Raw genomic sequence first — 21,967 nt, 5'->3', positions numbered from 1 at the left:
TTCTTTATGGAAGCACCCTAAAGCAGGTGTGGAAAAGGTAGGTACTGGTGTTTGTCAGTGACTGAAAATTAACATAAAATACGGGTATATATCGACCTACCAAACGCTTTGTTTAATAAAGCAACTGATCTAAATTTAAACGATGTGAAAGTGAAAAGATTGAAATATCGTTAGGCCTAAAAGTCAAAAAAAAATATTTTCTTAATGGAGGACTCTGTGGGTCAAATTATTGTAAGAAAAAATGGGAGATTTAGAATTTCATAAGTGGCAGAATTTCACTCTCATAATTTCGCCTTATAACACAGCAAGGTGTTTATATACTTTTTGCAACAATAGTACAGCTACATACAAGGTTTCCATGCAGTTGTCATCATATAGAAATATGTTACATATGTTGTATTTATAAGAAACGTTTACGCATATAGGTTTAATTCGTGGGGATAGGTAGGAATTTCAAACAAAGGCGTAGCTTATGAGTTTTACTACAACAATTGGACAAGACGCAAAAATAGAATCTATGGCGGAAAAACATAAGAAGGTAGTGAGTAGGTACCTTTTACAAGTTAAAATCAAGGTAATGTTGAGAAAACTGGTTACATGCCAAAAATGAAGGGATATCAGTCCTTCATTTTTTTGTACTTGATATTTTTAGAAACATTACTTAATAGCTAGGAATTTCCTGCATTTTTACCCGTTTCTTGAGATCTACTTACCTGTATGGTCATTTTTGATCTACAATACAAAGTTGTAAAGATAAAGTCAAAGCTCTTTTGGGTCCGTTCAGACAGACCGGCTCGGAGAGGAGAGCAAATTCTTAACACGTTAAAAATCGAGTACTTAGTATTTGTAGTAAAGTTTATGTTCGCATGTGCACTGCTTTTGACATTAAGATTGCTCGAAGGCGCTCGGTGTGAAATAATAAGAGAAGCCGAACTTCTCCGATCGCGTACTTTTTCTTGGTTTTGCTGACGTTTGGCTTCGATTGCATGCTCTTTCAGCCGATCGGAGCCGATTCCGGTCTGTGTGAAAAGTAAAATGCGCGCCGGTGCTCTCCGAGCCGGTCTGTATAAACGGACCCTCACTCTGTTCATAGGTTATGTAGGAGATAAGGCATTTTTTAGGGATTGCAGGTTTTAATCCCTGGATCTACAAAACCGACTTGAAAAGAATTTCAAATTTTACCAGTGCTTCCTGAGATGAAACCGTTCAAGCAAGCATACAGACTGAATGATTATAGTTTGGTAATTGCAAATACTATGATTATTGTGTTTATTCTCATAGACATAAGGTAAATCCCTCATCGTGATTGTAATTCCTTCTGGATTTCCAGTTGCAGTTTTCCATAAATGCATTATACATTGTTGCTAAGTTGGTCACAAGGCAAGGTCCTGAATTCATTACTGGGTGGGGCAAAGTGTCTGTGGGATTTTCCAAGTGCAATTGCACTTTCTCATTAATATTATCCGTAGTAAGTTTTCTGTACCTAATACTTAACGCGGTTTTACTCGACTTTCTTACGGAACTACTACAAACTGTATTACCTACTACCATATTACATTACCTACTATTTTTAAAAAGATTGAGTTTCTTTGCCCGTTCTTCGCCATAGAAAGCTACTTTTGTAATGGGCAACTAGAATCAAACTTATTTGTATTTTTAACGTTCATAAGTACATATACTTATGAAAGCCTAAATGAAATAAATGATTTGGCTGTACTTCCCTTTCGGTACTTTTTGCTAACTCTGCTGGGCCATTTAAGGCCGAAGTTTGTAGGGGCTGCAGGATTGTTCGAAAGAGATACCGTGGCCCTGGTACATAAAGGGCTCCTTCCATTTTATCCTGGATCGGGAAGTGGTTTCCTTCAGGATTCGGTTGAAACCAAATTTGAAAAGGTAGAATTAGTACCCATAGATGTAAGAATAACTCTGTTTGTCTGTTTTTTTAATGAGAAGGTGCACAGATAATACCTATATGAGCCTGAAAAACGATATAGTCTACTTTTCATCCGGGTGTAGGAAGTATCTACATAATAAAAGCTAATTATTTTCACAGACAAAAGACTAAAATCAAAATCCCGTTTTCAGTTAAGTTGGGTAAACAATATATTCCCAAAATATCTAACCTAAGTAAGTAAAAGTTTAACATTTTCAATTACTGAAATAAAGACTTCAAAGTTTAAAATACGAAAAGTGACCTTTCGCGTACTGAAACAAACATACATGCATGATTTAAACATTAATGTTGATTTACAATTTAAATATATTACGTGTAATAGGTTGAAGAGGTCAACAGACAGAGTTAGTAGTTAATTTAAATTAATTTCTAAATACGGTGAAAGAATTTCTTAAAAAAATATACCACTATCCCATTGCATGGTATTTTTCTACGGGATTGTCCAAAAAAGTGACTTACAGTTAAGCAACGCTTGGCGAGGTCGGACGTGGATGGGTGATCATCTTTTCACAATGAGTTCTTCCGTGTTTCGGAAAGCACGATAAACTGTAGGTCCCGGCTGTTATTTAAATATCTTTGGCAGTCGTTACGGGTAGTCAGAAGCCAGAAAGTTTGACAACTAGTAATACCAAGGGGTATTTGGTTGTCCGGGTAACTGAGTTGAGGAGGTCAGATAGGCAGTCGCTCCTTGTAAAGCACTGGTACTCAGCTACATCCGGTTAGACTGGGAGCCGACCCCAACATAGTTGGGAAAAGGCTCGGGAGATGATGATGTATGTTATTTGGTTTGGCTGTGATGAGTAAATGCATTGCCCTCCTTTTATTTATTTATTCCCTTACAAAATATTTATTTAACCATGCACACATAACAAAGCTATTATGCATTTTTTTATGGTAGCGACATCTACCGAACGTTGTCTACATTAGGTAAAACTACTAACAACCAATGATCTATAGATCATTTTAGTTCACACAACGAATAGATAGATGGCTCTGTTATCTGTTACTGTTTACTTTCCTAACATCTCCCGAGCCTTTTCCCAACTATGTTGGGGTCGGCTTCCAGTCCAACCGGATGTAGCTGAGGACCAGTGTTTTACAAAGAGCGACTACCTATCTGACCTTTTCAACCCAGGCACCAGGCAACCCAATACCAATAGGCTAGACTGGTTGTCAGACTTACTGGCTTCTGACTACCCGTAACGACTGCCAAAGATGTTTAAATAACAGCCGGGACCTACAGTTTATCGAGCCATCCGAAACACAGTCATTGGTGTCCAAAATATACTTGGAAAGTACATAGGTACAAACTACGAACAGTAGCATTGGTACTTGCATGACTTGGAATCGAACCCACGCACTCATACATGAGAGGATGGTTCTTTACCCACTAGGCCACCCCGAATATCAAAATATGGCAAACGAATGTAATAGTGGTAGGAAACGTCGAGCTCCGAAAGTTTTTCCCAAGGTTTCAAACCTGTACACTCACACTTTAAACACAGACATCTTAACATATAGACCACTATGACTTTTTGCAAGTCTCAATGACATAATTGAGGTCAAATCACAGAGTAAGGAAAGATGAGCAGATATTCCATAATGCAGGTAGGTCAGGCGCCTTCTTCTGGGTCAAATACGTACGGTAGGTATCACCAAAACGATCAGTAATGAGTGAACTAACGAGGCGTTCGGTTTCCTTAAGACATATGTCAAAGATGTTTGGTATTAAAAAAATGGGCGGATTTCAAAGAAGGCGCATACCTAAGGGTGGAGCTAGTAACGTTCCTCGTCCCCCTCGCCCCGCATGTTGTCGCGCTACTTTCTTAGGAGATTTGCGTTATGACATCTCCGCTAGTCATTTTGTTCTCCATGGGTCAGACTGAGCTGATATCTGACATACAGACAGACAGTTAAAGGTAAGAACTAAATGCTGCGGAAAGTGCGGACTTTCTTTCGTAATAGGGAAACATATGACGATAGTGATGTGTTGTGTGTTGTCGATAGCGTGAGAGTCGATATTTTAAAATTAATGTTTATGTATGTGTAATGTTATCGAATTTTGACAAATCTGTTTAATGATGGTAATTACCTAATAATTAATTAAAGGGTAAATGGTAAATAAAGATTAGATTTGGATTGAACGAAGTAGGATTTTTTAAGTCAGAAAAAAAACATTACGTTTTAAATAACAATTCTTAAGAATAATTTTATCTAGTCGTAGTAGGTATATTTTTTATGAAGTTATATAAATGCTAAGGAACTACTAGCCTGATTTAAAAAAATATTTCAGTGTAAGATAGCCTATTTTTAACGCGAAAGCATGCACTGAGAAGTTCCCACGGGGCAAGAAATAGATATATGAGAATATATTGCGATAAATATGAAAAAGAGTATGTACATAAAAAGTAAAAGCACCACATTATAATATTCTCTAGGTCATGTTTTAGCAACGTTGCATCCAAATTGCAAATAACTAGTTGTTTATTCTACTCATGACCGAATCGTAAGAGTTCTGACTGATATCTCTATTAATAGAACTTAATTTATGATATATTGACGTTGTCAGACAGATTAAATGAGTGATATCTATAAGGCAAATAAAAGTTCTAAAATTATCTAGACACTTTCACTAATACGGTAGTGAAATTATATAAATAAACCTACTTATTCATTATCAAACTAATCGAATAAGATTATCGATTGATAATTCACATTGTCATAAAAATAATCGTAATTTTTTATCGATTTTTTTAAAGTTACATTGTTGCCTCTCACTATTACTCAATGTTGTTTTCACGGAATATGAAAGTAATAAAGCGTTTCCTACAAAAGGTTTTATGTTCTATTTTCTTTAAAAAGAAACTGCACTTTCTGCCACTAATTTTAGAGTTCATTTTTGATTGCAGTACTAGTCCTACAAAAGTCTCAAGGGTAAGGGACTTCTACAAGTGAATGGGAACTCACACACTGGGATTGAATGTACGAGGAAAATAAACAAACAAATATAGACTTTAGTTCTAAGATAGAAAGTTGAATATCATTTGAAAGTCCTTGAGTACTTAATTCAAAAAGTTATGAAACCACAACCACATGGGACACTTATTTTACACTCGATGTCACAAGTTGAATGAATCATTTCAAAACAATTTGCGACTTATTGCGTAATGAATAGAGTTGTAAATTTAACGCTAATGATAAGTACTTATGATGTTCTGGCCATAGTGAAAGTTCTTTTACGTTCCTACTTCGAATTCAGTTTGGCGGCAAAACTGGTGGTCGCTGGTTACGCTTCGAATTTTAAATTTTATATTTTTAAAGATGGTGGTTATGTGTTTTTAAAAATGAGTTTTTATTGAAACAAAAGTTGTTTTTCTGAATCGTTTGTGCTGTGTAAATACATTTGACTTTTAAAATGTTTGCGCACGGAATTCTGTGTTCCTTCCTACTTTCTTTTGGTGAGTAACTGACTGGATACTATTTAAATATTGTTTGGTAAACACTTTTGGTATAGACTGAGTGCGAATTTCAATAACCAAACCGTCTCTCGTTTTACGATTAGAGATCGAAATGTGACATATTTATATGAAGCTCCAATCGCCAACAGTGGATGGTTCGATTATTGAAGTCCGCATTGAGAGAACTTGGGTGATAATTCTGTCATTTGTATGCATAAGAATTGCGCCATGTCTTTCGATATCAAAGTTGTGGTTTAAGTAACTGTCTCCCATGGTTTTCTCTAATTCCTAATTTAGTTCCGTACTAATGTACCTATATATTAATTGCTTCAGCAGTTTTGCCAAAGAATAATTTAGGTATAGAGACAAAAATAATAGAAAAACCAACAGTCGAGTAATTTGTAATTTAAATATCAACAAAAATAATTTAAAAAACGGTCTGTGCTCCTAAAGAGATGCGACTAAGAGTGTGTTAAGAAGATGGTTAAGTAAGAATGTGGAGAGATAGAGAGGAAGAGGAAGACCAAAGATCTACGGAGATGAATGGATCCTGAAAGGTGATATGTATAAGAAGGGAGTGGATGTTAGTATGACAACTAAGAGAAACGAATGGAAGCGCAAAACATATTGCACCGACACCAAATAAAATTGGGAACGGGGCAAGAAAAAGAAGAGTAGGTATATTATATTACGTAAAAAAGGTGTTAAAATAAATAAATAATAATGTAAACAAAAATGAGTCAATATCTTGCGTGTGACATAGTAAACCAATGAATCGGTAAATTCTTGTTATAGTTACACAATAATTCACGCGAAAGGTTAAATTTTTTCGTCAAGCAAAAGGATATTTTGGTACTTATTTATTTACCAGTGTACCTATACTAAGCTGATTAGATGAGAAGAAATATAGAAGGTTCAAATACAAAGGCATTGCTTATTTCTTAAGAAATCTCTTTCAGCAGGCCCGTTATGGGAGAGTTAGAATAAAAAGAGATGTAGACAGATTATGAATCTTCACATCATCGGTCTATTTACTGTCCTACTGCGTGGGACAGTAAGCCAGCGTCTCAAAATGCTACTCAGTAGCAGTGGTTGTTACAATTCCACGTCAGAGGCCGTCAGGAGGAATTGAGGAAACTCTGACATTAGGGCATGTTACGTGATTAAACCTGCCGCTCACTATATAAGACGAAGAAGACTGCAGGGAACTGCATAACTGCATAGGCCCTTCTTATACAGAGAAGGCATAGTATTACTTTTAGTATTTCTTGTTATTTCGCATATTCTCTACCAGACCACGGGACTATAGGTCCCAGATTTTAAAAAGGCGGACGTGCTGCCTAAATTTGGATGCAGAGGAAAGAGGAGACCAAAGAAACGATGTATGGATTGTGTACAATTTTATATAATAAGGAAGAATGCATGTAACTTACGAGATGACAACAGATATAAAAGAATGGAAGAATAGCAACTAAGGGCAATTAGAATCAAACTTATCTATATTTTTGACGTTCATAAGTATTTGTAAAAGCCTAAATGAAATTAAATGATTTAACTTTGACTTTGAAGAAATCACTGCGCCAACCACAATTAAAATTGGTATAAGGGCGGAACGATGATAATGAAGCGTGAGAATCCATCCTCCGAGCGTTTTTCCCAACTATGTCGGGGTCAGCTTCCAGTCTAACCGGATGCAGCTGAGTACCATTGCTTTACAAGGAGCGACTGCCCTGTCTGACCCCCACAACCCAGTTACCCGGGCAACCCGATACCCCTTGGTTAGACTGGTGTCAGACTTACTGGCTTCTGACTACCCGTAACGACTGCCAAGGATGTTCAATGACAGTTGATTCTGAAAGTTGAGAATCTATAGAAATAAAGATTTTTAAATTCTCAACAACCAAAGATACGCGAGAATCACACATACATATTGACTGAGCCGCGACTATTACTTAACATAACCTTGTGTGTATGTATGTCACTGGTTGCGATCTTGCGTATTAGCTGGCGGGTATCACGTCTGACTGTTGACACCAATTAGTAAGTTTGGCATGTATCAAGGGTCATCATCATTTGAAAAGGATAGCTATAGCCTATATTATAGGTACGTTTAAAATAAAACCGACTTCCAAAAATGAAAAGCGAAGTATCATTTTGCAATAAATCTTAGAAAACTTTGGGTGAAACCCTTCTTCGATGCCTGGTCTATATAACACTGAAATAATTTTGGAAATTCACCAGTATTTCCCAAGATTAGCGTGTATATTCATTTATTTACACCACTAATTTGAGGTTGTTTAAGCCTCTAAAAATAAAAGATTTTAAAAAACACCACTAATCTACCATTACAGATTTATCTTAACCATACATCAATTAAAAAGCAAACATACTCTTCAGCATTACGTATAGACAATACGCTAATGACGCTGAAATTTTGACTTGATTCATGATCTGGTCTCATTACAAGACAAACAAAACTTTTCTGTCAGCTGGCAATTTCAATTTTTCAGTTATTAATTATTGTCATATGCATAACCTTTTTCGTAGGTAGTATGTTGGGGTCTACTTCCAGTGTAATAAAATAGATCAGAGTATCTGAATTATGTCAAATCGCTTCAATCCTAACCATCGGTAAAAAAAGATTCCGAAACAGAGAAAAACTCGTTATAACATACCTAGATGGTCCCCATCCAAGAATTGACCTATTCATGTCTTTTGAAAGGATCTGACTGCAGAAATACATGTGTTATATATAACTAAACATAACTCTGTATCTTAGAAATATCTTTATTTATGGAAAATCATCAAAGACCCCTCCCGCTGTGGGTGCGTTGTGAGGGAGTGTCAGACTCTTTCTGACTAAGACCCACCATGTTCCTTCTTAAGCCCTTTATGCACCAGGATCGACAACTCTTTCGAACAATCCCGCAGCCAACTTGGAGATGTCTTAAGTGAACCTAAGTTACGTAAGCACCAGACAGGCGGGTACCTTTAAACTTAAATGTTTATTTATAGATATCCGTGTGGCCTACTTTTCTGTAGACTTGAACATTTAAGATACCTTTACAATATAAGATGCCAGTTTTGCTTGATGACGTTTTAAAAGTACCTATTGTTGAGACTATACTAAAATTGTAAAGAGGTATTTGTCTGGTTGTATGTTGTATGTCAAGACGTGATTCAACCAACGTGTGGCACTGTGATGCACAAAAATGTTTCTTCTGGTCTATATGGAGTTTCTTGTCAGGTCTTCTCCATGGAACTAATTTTTTGGAACCGTGCAACTAGTGTGACGTTTTATATGAGCCTGCAAACAATAAAAACATTGACTTTGACTTGACTTAGACTCTCTCTAGCAAACAGTAACCTACATGTTGCGTGCGAACATTTCTCCTCGAAACTGTAACCCTTGTTCACAAACAAGCCCTTTGCTAGCAGTGGACACTCTCCAACACGGTCTTACACAATTTTTCCGCAAAAATATTTGGTGGTTTCTCGTCATACTAAAATAATGTTGTATATAGAACTGCTTAACTAATTTCGATAATGTATTTGTTTCAGCGTCGCTGTCATCGGCGTCAGTGATCATTCCTGAGGAGTTACCATCATTGCTGTCCGTCGCCTATTCTAATATACCGCCTATTAAGAAAGGTAATAACTAAGTATACAAGCTTGGATTAATATTTAAATAATATAACTACATTTGAGAGGAAAACACATACAAAACAAACAGCAGATAAACTCTGGTTTCCTTATGAAACTTACGGTTAACTGCACCATATCACTGTAACGATAACCGAACAATTTTCAGTTATCAAATCGCCATTTGATCAATGGCCGGCGTGTGCGAGTACCTTAACGACTGCTTATGGTATATATTTAGTTACTAAATGGTGAAATTCACCCGTATTCTTCTAACTACTTTAGGCTAGGTACAGTAAGCCAAAAATTTGATCTACCACCCTAGGGGTAAGATTCATTTGAACTTTGTAACAACCTTTCAAGTTACACTGAAATCTGGCTATTACACTGAAATCTACCTGTTTCACAGAAACTAGTGAAAACTGGTAAACCCATTTCTTAGCTTAAGAGCGTGTACGTCAACCGCGCGCCATTTGGCCTAAAATGGTACTTTTCAAACCACTGTTTCTCAGTAACTACTTATCCTATAACTATGTTATTTTTTAATAACGCAAGGTAATTTCACTGTCTATATAGTTAATTGAACATAAATTTCAATTTGTGTAGTTTAAATACTTAAAACCCCTATAACGTAACAGATGTTTTATAAAATTCCCGTTCAGCGTCTATTTCGAAGCTTAAATTCATGTGAAAACAGTGGCAAATCTAATCATATTTATTTTTTTACTCATAGACGAAATCCCCATGCCTATAGTTAGTTGAAAACATTTTTTGATTTAGGTCTCTATCTTTCAGAAAAAAATATTATAACAGTGTGAAAAATTGTGAATTTCAAATGCTTTTTTTACCTATCTATCTTACTTAATTTAATATAACAATTATTTACTATAGTAATATAACTCTTTCTTTAAAACATAAACTTTATATTATAATTTAATCTCTCGTTTTTATTTTTTTATAAATTATTTAAAAACTACTATAAAACGCTGCACGCGAGTCAACTCAAACCAGACCGCCGCAAGGCTTCACAGAGAGAGGACGTGTCGCTCCGTCACATCGCGTGGGGTGAATAACCTCTGCCGTGGATACCGAGAATAGAGCACATTTCAAGCGCGACCAACAAATCTTGATACATTACTATTTTATTTAAAGCTCAATTTTGAAGCATATTTTTTTTATCGATTGAGTTGAAATTTTGTTTGAATGTTCAGTTTTAATGACAATGTATGATTCTATATCCAATATGGCGGTATACCCAAGATGGAGAAAAAAATGTTTTTAATGCATTCCTACGATATGGGTATCAAATGAAAGGGCTTGCTATGAATAACTCGAAAAAAAATGTGTCGCGAGTCTAAATCCAATATGGCGGACTCCTTAGGCTAGAAATCACTTATTGCAGATGTCTGTTACCAATCGAGCTATAATTTTTTTTTTCATTTTGGATGTACCCAAATTTTGACTTTTGATCTCGAATAACTTTTGAAGCATATAGGATAGATAACTTAAAACTTTATTTGCAATGGTAAACCCAAGCTCTTTACCAATATTTGGCTTTCCGGCAATTGTTGTTATTTGACCACAATTTTTCGGTCTGGATGGACTGGACCATTCATATAAACAATCAATTTTTCAAATCGGTCCAGGCGTCTTTGGGAAATCGAGAACAATCAAATTGAGAACAATCACAAAACAATCTAATTGAAACCTCCTCCTTTCTTTTTTTTAAATCGGTTAAAATACAGAAACTCTTAACATTGTCATTAATCATCAGTCGACTATTTAGTACTGTTGAAAATTGTATGTAATATACAGAAAGTCCTCAAAACCAAGGTTTTCATAGGTGCCCGATTTTTTTGCAAAAGAGTGTAAGTATTAACGACTTATTTTCATGCTTTTATATTTTAGACATCCATAGACTTACACTATTTTCCCGCTATTAACTATTTACTAAATAATATATTTTTTGTTCTACCAATTTCACTCGAAAGGATCAAAATGGTTTGTGTGACTATACGTGAAGTATGATAGGCACGCACACAGCCGCGACGCTAGTCTGCGCGGTTTTTTGCGTTGAATTACCTAAAGTTGACATCGCGCGCCGAGCGTACACGCTCTTAATGCACATATGAATACAATGCAAGCTAACTTGTATGTTAAAAATCCTACCTTTAAAAATAACACATATTTACCTACCTAAAATATTATTTTACCACGTTTTCAGGTACCGATTCTCGAGTGGGCTTCGGCTTCGCATTCGGTAACCATGCAGACTTCCAAATCATGCTCGAGTTGGGACCTCAAACTAACACACAGAACTTGAGTAAGTATCCATTAAAATGGCGTTATTGAATTGTTTAGTCTAAGTAAGGGATATTTGATTGAACGGGTATTAAATCAGTTGACTTTGCCATATACACAAAGGTATATTTATATCCTTACATATTTCTCATGGAGCGACTGCCTATTTGACCTCCTCAACCCAATTACTGAGGCAACATAATATCCTTTAGTAAGAATGTTTGTCAGACTTTCGGGCCTCTGGCTACCTGTAACGACAGCCCAAGATGTTCAAATGGCGTGCCTCCCGAAATACAAGACTTTTACTCATGACATAGATGGTAATCCATCCACTAAACGACCGCACTATGCGTTGCTTAACCTTATGATCAACCCATGCGGCTGTAACCTAAAATCGAGCTCCCGATTGATATTATAAACTAGCTTCTGCCTGCGGTTCCACGCGCATGAGAACTTCTGCAAGAACCATGATAAAAACCTATAGTCGTCGATAAATGGGCTATTTAGGACTGAAAGATTTTTTCAAATCGGCCCAGTACCTAGTTCCTGAGAAGCCAAAAAAAACATACTCTTCAGCTTTATAATATTAAGTACAGATTAAAGGTTTTTAAGCCTGTTTATAACCGGAACTTTCACGGTCATTTTAATTTAGTTTAATTTATTTGTGTTTTAATGTGTAATACCTTACTTTCGCAGCTGGTCAAGGTTTTCAGTCGACTTCCAGCAATGCTAAGCGTCAAGCCAGCTTGCCTCCGCCTGCTAAATATAATAAGAACAAGGAAAAGGTATGTTTTGAATCATTACTTCCTTATTATTTTTGAAGATATTATAAAACAAGACCTCCTGCTTTTAGGTCGGTTAAAAAGTAAAAGTAAAAAATAACCAGCATCATCCTCCGAACCTTTTTTCCCAACTATATAGGGGTCGGCTTCCAGTCTAACCGGATGCAGCTGAGTACCAGTGCTTTACAAGAAGCGACTGCCCTATCTGACCTCCGCAACCCAGTAAAGTAAAAGATAATCCTTACTGTCTTATGAATGTGAAAATGAGTTGGTTGGTTTTTATGCTTTTCCGTTGAAACAGCTGAACCAATTGAGATTAAATTTGGTACGGCTGAAAAGTTTATAGGCCTCCCTCGAAGCACTGAGTAACTTTAATATAATACCATGTATTAAGCATATTGGTACTGATATTTACAGCATAGGATATTTACCTTGATTAAATTCCAAGTTTAAAAAAAATGTATTTTCTTTAACTTTTCAGTACCTACCCTCAGACGGCAGCAAATACCTACAAAATTGGGCCCAAAAGATGAAATACCCGCAGAAATGGTCGCAGAACCCAGTCTCAAAGCCAGGAGAAGTGCCCAATCTAGAAGATTCTGTCGTAGAACTAAAGAAGAATGAGAAAGGAGAATATGAGATCCACCAGCCGAAGCCTGGGAACTTACCACAGAATGTTCTAGAAGACTTGAAAAGGTTGTACAAGTTGAAAAGCGAGGCTGCAAAGAAGATGGGTGAGCAAAAACGCAGTGAAGAAGAAGTCAAGAAGATAACAGAAGATCTGTCTAACGTTGATCTGGATTGAGGCTTTTTGTCATAGATTTTTTTTGTAATAAAAGGTTTTTGGGAGTTGAGAATTTTGGTGTTTTTTTTTTTTAATTTTGTACCTATGACGATCATTAGTTCGAGATAGATCAACTTCCCATAAAAAGTAGCTAATATGTTATTCTGATTAAATAAGTATAAGCTATATTGCCTATTTTCATCAAAATCCATGTAGGTACTTAGCTGTTTTTTGAAAATCATGAAACGATAACAAACATACATACATACGTCCTTACAAGCTTTCGCATTTATAGTAGAATTTATCAATAAAGGGACGTAGACGTTAATAGCAGTTACCATTACCTATATGGAACTTCTTTGTGGCACAAGTTTCCTATCATCTTCCCATCATATGAAATGTTGGTGTCGGCTTCCAGTTGAACCAGATGCATCTGAGTACCAGTTCTGGTAGCGCCATCTAGGTATATTTTTTCTAACGGACCAAGGCCACACAATGCTACCCCCACCCCCCGGCTAATATTCTTTCACACGCAAAATACCTATACCTAAAACGAATTTCTGATCTTCTCAACCCATCTGGTTGTCAGAGTATCTGGGGTCCGATTCGCCTAATTTTACTTAAGCGTCATATGATTCACGTTCGACTGAGATCTAATCCCGACTCAATAAAGTTTGAAGCGTATGAGCATTCCGCTATTTTTTCTTTGAAATAAACGTTTTTATCCTTTTCTATTATTCAATAATGAATCATTTTGTCTGCAAATGGTTTACGATTGCAATATGATTGTAAAGCAAACTATCGTATAGACCAAACATCAAAAAAGCAGACCAATCGCACACCAATCAAATGTCAATCGAATACGATTGGTCTTTTATTAGTAGCAGAATGCCTGATATGGTTAAAACTGCTATTACGATCATATTGCGATTCGATTTCTATTCGATTTTGACATTATTAACTTAGGAGAATCGGGGCCCAGCACATACACCGCGCCGAGCGTTGACCTTATGACAGATCGACCCGTCCAAAAAAAATCTGGAATTCTCACAGAAGAGACTGGACACCAAGATCTATACGATTATAAGATTGCATTATTTACAAAAAAAATCGCTTCTCCTCCTCTCCTACCCGCGGCGGTTTATAAATTGAGCCATTAATTTAATATTTACATGAATACGTACAAATAGATTGTTCAGCCCATTCATATTATCATTTACATGTCTTTGTGTATATTTTAGGTAATCTACGTTTAGAACTCATTGTCTAATTTAGTCTTTACCAAAACATTTTAACACAAGGTTACGTAATTCCCTACTAATGTAATTATTGATTATCGGCTATTATAATTGTTGGGAAAAAATTACAATGCCCCATTGTTTACGTGCGTAGACATGTTAATTTTGAAGTATTATTTGACTAACTTTTGAGAACGAGTAACGTTTTCTTCAAAAGAAATAAAAAGTGTAAAAAAGAAATGCATATCAGGTTGTGTGTGTTTATCGTGATACTCCAATGTAAGTATTTTGATTTATATTTTTTTTTGTACTTTATTAGTTTGATCCTTGAGTTTGTCCTAAATATTATTTTGTTAATTGATTATCTTATAGGTACCTACTTATAGGTACTTACACATCAGGATCACTCGTTTTCCTAAAGGAAGATTGACGATTTCAGACTTATAAATCCCAATTGTTTTTCTTAAACTGAAAAACTATAAACAACTTTTTCAGAAAGTAGGTATGACTTTGAAAAAGTCGACTTGTACAACCGAGATGTAGCCTTTTAAATATACTTACTTCTTATTGCACCTTTGATTCCTAGCCTTCATTTATAATTATTATTGTAATATGATAATATAAGTTCCAAAAATATTTCATTTAAAGACTCATCGAATCCACAGTCAAACCATTGCAACGGCCGGTTCTGTGGGGCATAGTATTATTTAGGACTTTGTGATAATTAAATAAATCATATTTTTTTCCTTTTTCGCTATAACTAGGTGTTCAAATAGATGGCAGATTGGCAAATCTGATAATACCTGAAGATTTACCAGCCGGATTCGCAGCTATCTATGGATTTGCACCACCAGTCACTAAAGGTAAAATAAATATACATATTTACTTAAATAATTCACCTGCACTGCCTAGTTTTTACCCAACTATGTCGGGGTCGGCTTCCAGTCTAACCGGAGGCAGTTGAGTACCAGTGTGCCACATGGAGCGATTACCTATCTGACCTTCTCGGGCAACCACGGGCAACTCCTGGGTAAGACTGGTTGTCAGACTTTTTGGCTTCTGACTACACTTAACGACACCCGAATATAATAACAGCCGGTAACACCGATTTGAAGTGCGTTCCTTTGCGCCCTAGGTAAGGCTGCGTTCAAACCAAACTGACTGTCAGCCGCCGAATGTCAGTGTCTATGCATATTACGCATATTGAATCGTCGGTTAGATGTCAACGAAAAAGTGAATACTTATGTATGGAAATACAATAAACTGCGTAACGTTCGCTCTCATTCAGCGGCTAACAGTCAGTTTGGTTTGAACACAGCCTTAAACTGGTTTTAAGCTGCGTCTACGCTAGGAGAGCCGAGCGCGAGCGGAGCACGAGCCGAACACAATTCGTCTAGTGTGGACCAACTTACAAGTCTCTAACGAGCGCGCTGCGAGCATTTCGTTCGTGCTCGGCTGCGTTCCGCCTGTTGTCGGTTTTTGACGAACACAAAGGGATTTGCTAACAGTGATCGTTGTAGGTTCGTTGTACGTCCACACTTGACGCCGCGAACGACAAGCCGAGAACGGCTACGCTTGTGCTTCGCTCGTGCGTCGCTCGTGCTCGGTTCGTCTAGCTTAGACCCGCCTTTAGACTTACTGGCTTCTGACTGCTTGTATATTTTCTAGGCAATGACCATCGCTTTGGCTTCGGTTTTCGTTTTGGCAATCACGCAGACTTCCAAGTATTGTATGAAATTGGACCTCAAACTCATACTACTACTGCAAAGATGTCACCGTCGTTGAATGCACGTAAGTATTTTAGCTACTCATAATTTTTGTCCTACACTGAAGCTCTAGACAGACGGACTGCATTTCGACTGCAATTTGCAGTTCAAGGGCAGTTTGAATGCAGTTGACACGACTGCAATAGAACTGCAAATCAACTTCAGAACACGACTGCACGCCGACTGCATCCCAACTGCAATCGGACTGCGCGGTTGATTTGCAGTCCTATTGCAGTCGTGTCAACTGTATTTAAAGTGCATCCGAACTACTTTGCAGTTGGATTGCAGTCCGTCTGTCTAGAGCCTAACACTTAAGCCAGTTTCTTCATCAAAAGCAAAAGCCAAAGTAATGTCATAAAGTACCTAAAAGTAACGGTCAAATTCGTTTTCAAAGCTAAAGTAACACGACGTAAGCAAAACGAATACAAGATTAATAGTTAAAATCGTGAAAAAGCGGATTTGACCGTTACTTTTACTTTATGACATTACTTTGGCTTTGGCATCAAAAGTAAAAGCGATTTCTCAATGGCCAAATAAGTTATAACTGAAGAATATGTTTGACGTTTTGACAGGTTTTGTATAGAAGATAAGATATGGCAAATAAATTGAAAAATCAACGCTAAGTGGGTTATAATTAATTAGTTTAAAAAAACATATCCAGACATATAAGTAGGTAATTTTGACTTAATTTACCTTACCTAACTCGTTCGGTCTTTATGTAGGTAAATTACTATCAAGTAATTTTTTAAACGTATAATAACAAAATACGCGAATGGATAGAGTGAGGCATGAAAAACATCGTACCAAATCCGCTAGTAAAAGATATCCTGTTTGGTTTACTTCAGATATAATAGATGATATCAAACTAAAACGAACACTACATGCAAAATGGAAACGTTCCAATAGTCCCGATGATTATAACAGTTTTGCGGATCTTAGGAATTCACTAAAGCATCGTACAGCAGAAGCTTATACATCATACATGAAACGCGTAGAAAATAATATTAAAATCAACCCTCTTGAGTTCTGGCAATACGTTAACAGTTTACGTTCTAAAGGCGGGTTTGAACCTAGTATTACCTACAATGGTGAATGTTTTTCAGGACCAGCAGCTGCTGAAGCGTTTGCCAAATTTTTTGAAAGCGTATTTCTGCCCGATATTCCAGTATTAAATGCAGAATGTGTACATAGTCACGAAATTAGTCTAAACAGCAATTACATAAATATTTTTCAATTTACTCTTGATGATGTTGAATACGGTATAAACAAATTAAAACCTAAAAGTTCAACAGGACCGGACAGTATTCCGGCTTTTCTATTAAAGCAATTCAAAGACCAATTTTCTGTTCCCTTATGTCACATATTCAATTTATCTTTAAGAGAAGGAATATATCCCTATCACTGGAAAATCTCACGAGTTACACCAATACCTAAGACTACCAATAAATCAGCTGTCGAAGGTTTTCGACCAATAGCCATATTGTCATCTCCGGCCAAAATATTTGAAAATGTTCTTCACAAGCTCATCTACTCGCAAGTAGAAAAATACTTAAGCAATAACCAGCATGGTTTTAGATGCAAGAGGTCTGTCAATACCAACCTACTGACGATAACCGAGTACATATCAAAGCATCTTGATAACAAACGCCAGGTAGATGTACTGTACTTTGATTTTTGTAAAGCCTTCGACAGGGTCAACAATGATATCTTGCTGCAGAAACTCAGCGCCATCGGGTTCTGTCCAAATTTACTCCGACTGCTAGCTGACTACCTCCGTGACCGTCAACAATTTGTAAGGTTAGGTGTTTATGATTCACGTCCATACCATACACGTTCTGGGGTCAGTCAAGGGTCAATACTCGGGCCTCTACTTTTCCTGATTATGGTCAACGACTTACCAGCTGTTACCAAATTCGCGGAGTGTCTTCTTTACGCAGATGACCTCAAGCTTTACTGCGCTATTGACTCCCTGTCGGACTGTGAAGCTATGCAAAGTGACATAAATGCCATAAATGAATGGGCATTGCAGAACAAAATGGATTTTAATTTATCCAAATGCTGTGTAATGACTTTTGGTCGAATGCGACATCCAATTTACTTTGAATACACAATAAATGGCAATAAAATAACAAGATCAACCACCATGAAGGATCTGGGTGTCACATTTGACCAGAAGTTAACCTTTCATGATCATATCTCCACGATTGCCAAAGAATCTTTTAAAAGGCTAGGCTTTGTGCTCCGCACCGCTCGTGACTTCAATAGCAAGCATGTTATAAAACTCCTGTACAGCGCACTTGTGCGAACCAAACTCGAAGCCAGTTCCTCTGTATGGAATCCGCATGAAGCAAAGTATGCACTCCTTTTGGAAAAAGTGCAAAAAGCATTCTTGCGTTTTCTTTACAGGCGAACCTTCGGGTATTATCCATACCTCTATCCCACTAAGTTCCTCTTAGGATGTTTAGGATATAATATGTTGACAGCGAGGCGAGCATGTGACCAGGTAGGTGTTATGATTAAAATTTGCAAAGGTCTGATCGATGCATCTGATATCCATAATGAGCTGGTTCGACTGTACACACCGGATAATTACCTCCGCTGCAGAAAGCATCGTTTGCTGGACGTGCCTTCATGTCGGACCGCAGCCCGTGCTGCGTCTCCCGTACCGCGTGTGTTGAACACAATAAATAAGCTTGTGGAAGCCCACCCGGACTGCGATCTTTTTGAGGACAAATTTACCCACATAATGTCTTTGTGTTTAAAATTTTGCGAAAGTTATACCATTTAATTGTTACTTGGTTATTCTAAAGTTTTATTTCATGTTTATTATATGTCTAATATTAAGTTTTCTTTGCAAGGAATGTTAATGTCTGAATTAAATAGTATTTACCTAATTGTTACTTAGTTATTGTAAAGTTTTATGTTGTTTCATGTTGTTTGTAATTTTTTTTGTTGTATTATCTTTTTTTTTTCAATTTTCTTTATTTTTAAGTTTCCTTTGTAAACTTCTCTGATTTATGTAACTGACTTTTGAAGTCGTGTAAATCAAACAAAAATAAAAATAAATAAATATGAGTGTATAGGAGTAAGTTTGAAAGTGGCGCCGGTAACAGAAAAACTGTGTGGAAACCGGCTGTCGTGGTATGGGCATGTGATGCGGAGGAATGAGAGTCATGTTGTGAGTAAGGTGATGAGTATGAACGTGGATGGATATAGTGGAAGAGGAAGACCAAAGAAACGATGGCTGGATTGTGTGAAAGGTATCGGTTAGAAAGAATGTTACATGCGAGATGACGGCAGATAGAAAAGTATGGAAGGAGAAAACATGATGCGCTGCAGAGCAGAGCCTTTATTAACGAGATCTGTATTTTTTCTCATTTCAGAATACCGAAGCTCACACCTCCGTCGTCTGGTTTTGCCGCGAGTTCAATTACCAATTCTGGAATTGCTAAAACGAGCTATCAACAACAAGACTGCCTTCAATGCGAATAACATAGACAATAATACTGAAGAATCGAGATAGATTTGTGAATTTGTGATAGTTAATTAATTGTGGTAATACCTAGTCATTTAAGGCTAAAGTAACAAAAAAATACCATCATCTCTTGAGCCTTTTTCCCAACTCTGTTGGGTCTCCAGTCTAACCGAATGCAGCTGAGTAGCAGTGTTTTACAAGGAGCGACTACCTATCTGACCCCATCGACCAAGTTACCCGGGCAACCCAATACCCCTTGGTAAGACTGGTGTCAGTGTTTTTAACTGTTACGACTAATGTCTACTTCTTGTTTGATTCGAAGCAAGACAAGTAGGTAAAAGGTATGTGTACTTACAATTATAGATTACTTACCGATATAATCTTTTGATGATTAAACCCTTGTATGCCGATACCCTTTGTGCGCAGATCTACGCGAGACACAATGGATTTTCTATTTTTCTCTAATTAGCGGCATACAAGAAGTTAAATAAAAAATTATAGTACCTACTCTTTAAAGAATTCCCATGCCTATATCTCCATATTATAGTTAGTATTAGGTAAATTCTTATAAAGATTGTCTTTAAGTGCCTAATAAAATGGAGAATTAGAAGAATAAGGATTCTAATGTAAAAATAAAAGACAACATTTTTGTATATTTTTTTATTTCTCATAAAAATGTCTGTCCCTACTGTACAATATGAACTACAACAAGAATTCCCGCCAAAATGGGCGGCCATTTTGTTAATCATATGAATTCAAGATGGCGAAGCGTGTATATTAAGGATTAATGATGTTTTTGCAATCTAAAGCGTATGTATAAGTAGATTATATAAAAATTAATTGATTATTACGAAAATATTTTTCTGCTTGACAGTTTAATCTTAAATCTGACAATATGATTGACTTTTTGATTTTATACCTACACTGTAGACAAAGCCGAGTGATTTTTGGTCACAGAGGAAGGAAAGATAGCGGAGATGCCATAAGAAAGGTAGGTCAGGCGTCTTCTTGTAGGTTCAAGTATCGTATGGTAGGCGTGATCAGTTACTAGAACTAACGAGGCGTTCTGGTTCTTTGTCAAATAAAAACCAATCTGTTAAAGATTAGTCTTGCTTGACAGGTGATTTAATTTTGAAAATAATGGGCGGGTTCTAAAGTATGGAGCCGTTCGTCCTCCGAACACCCGCATGTTGTCGCTCTACTTTTTTAAGATATTGCGTTATGACATCTCCGCTAGTCATTTTGTTCTCCATGATTTTAGTCCACGCTTATGACTTGAAAGAAAAGTTCATTTGGAACTGTATTCTTATTGCAATAAGGTTTTATTTGCAAGAACTGACCTTATAGATGTGAAGAATGTTATCCTTTTTATTAAACACATGTTGATGATGATTTTTAGCATTCTTAACTGACTTTCAAGATGGAGGAAGTTACTGAAACGACAAGTTTGTATTTTTGATATCTCAAAAACGTCTCAAAGGTATTAATTTTTGCCTAAGGTACCTCTGGCAGTATTTTTTTTATGTGGTGAGCCAATTTAGACTCTATGGCCAAGACATAAGAACTAGATTATCATAACTTATGTTAATTACATGAAAATAGTTAACGCTTATGATTAATTTTCTTAATTAGGAGACAGTGTCTTGTTGAACATTTATGTGTATATTTCACTACAAACGCTGGGATGTATCACATTTTTTTGTCAAATAAGGATACAGCAAGAGCTATAAGTATATAGTATATATATATAGTATACACTATATATAGGCTTTATTCCGATGTATTTTTGTGGCTGAAATCAAAAACTGCTGAACGCATTTACATACAGCTTTTAATATAACAAAAAATGATTCCTAACTATGGTTTAAGTAACAGTATTTTACGAAAACAACAGAGCCATTATTTTACGAAAATAACAGTATTTTACAAGTGTATGAATTCCCTGAATTTTGAAGGATAATGTATTTTAAAATTATTTAAAAATCACTGAATTTTCTTAAGTACTTAATTTAAGATGTGCCTATGTTATTTTAAACTTAGGGAAACTACTTCATAAGATGTCGTATTTACAGTTCGTTAATTTATTTATATTCGAACTATTTTCACTTCACAGCAATTCCTTCTCAAACTTAATTTGACAAAGCGATCAAAATAAATAAAAATATAATCTCACTATATTTTATTTGAAATATTCTGATCTACATTCAATTCCCTTTTACTGTCACAATCTCCCTAATATATTTATACTATGAAAACTTTTACTAAACTTGGCTTAGTTAACGAAAGAAATGCTTTTGTAGGCAAAAACTTGGACATGAAACCATCAAATGACCCCTCCCTCTGTGGGTTAGCAGCGTGAGGGAGTGTCAGACTATTACTCACTAAAACCCACCATGTTCATTCTTAAGCTCTTTATATACCAGGACCGCGGTAATTAGACCGATCTCGCAGGGACATCAAAATGTATGTAAACATTTTGTGAAATAATCCGATAGTTACTTCACATCTATATTTTATGAAAAATAAATCAATGGCCAATTTGAAAACCAAAAATAAAAACAAAAAAA

At 36.3% G+C, this 21,967-nt stretch overlaps 2 protein-coding genes across 2 annotated transcripts; both read left to right on the top strand.

Moving 5' to 3' along the window:
• Positions 1-5,203: 5,203 nt before the first annotated feature.
• On the top strand, positions 5,204-12,988 carry LOC110377728 (uncharacterized). The gene is made up of 5 exons (XM_064042649.1): positions 5,204-5,412; positions 8,974-9,063; positions 11,279-11,377; positions 12,052-12,140; positions 12,619-12,988. Exons 1-5 carry the CDS (start codon positions 5,370-5,372, stop codon positions 12,940-12,942), a joined length of 645 nt encoding a protein of 214 aa, XP_063898719.1. The 5' UTR covers positions 5,204-5,369; the 3' UTR covers positions 12,943-12,988.
• A 1,250-nt stretch (positions 12,989-14,238) lies between these two features.
• On the top strand, positions 14,239-19,538 carry LOC126056821 (uncharacterized). The gene is made up of 4 exons (XM_049851001.2): positions 14,239-14,438; positions 14,924-15,022; positions 15,828-15,950; positions 19,309-19,538. Exons 1-4 carry the CDS (start codon positions 14,399-14,401, stop codon positions 19,446-19,448), a joined length of 402 nt encoding a protein of 133 aa, XP_049706958.2. The 5' UTR covers positions 14,239-14,398; the 3' UTR covers positions 19,449-19,538.
• Positions 19,539-21,967: the final 2,429 nt, after the last annotated feature.

Source organism: Helicoverpa armigera, chromosome 29 (assembly GCF_030705265.1).
Source record: "Helicoverpa armigera isolate CAAS_96S chromosome 29, ASM3070526v1, whole genome shotgun sequence".
Classification (NCBI taxonomy): Eukaryota; Metazoa; Arthropoda; class Insecta; order Lepidoptera; family Noctuidae; genus Helicoverpa; species Helicoverpa armigera.
This window is presented reverse-complemented; position numbering and strand designations above follow the sequence as displayed.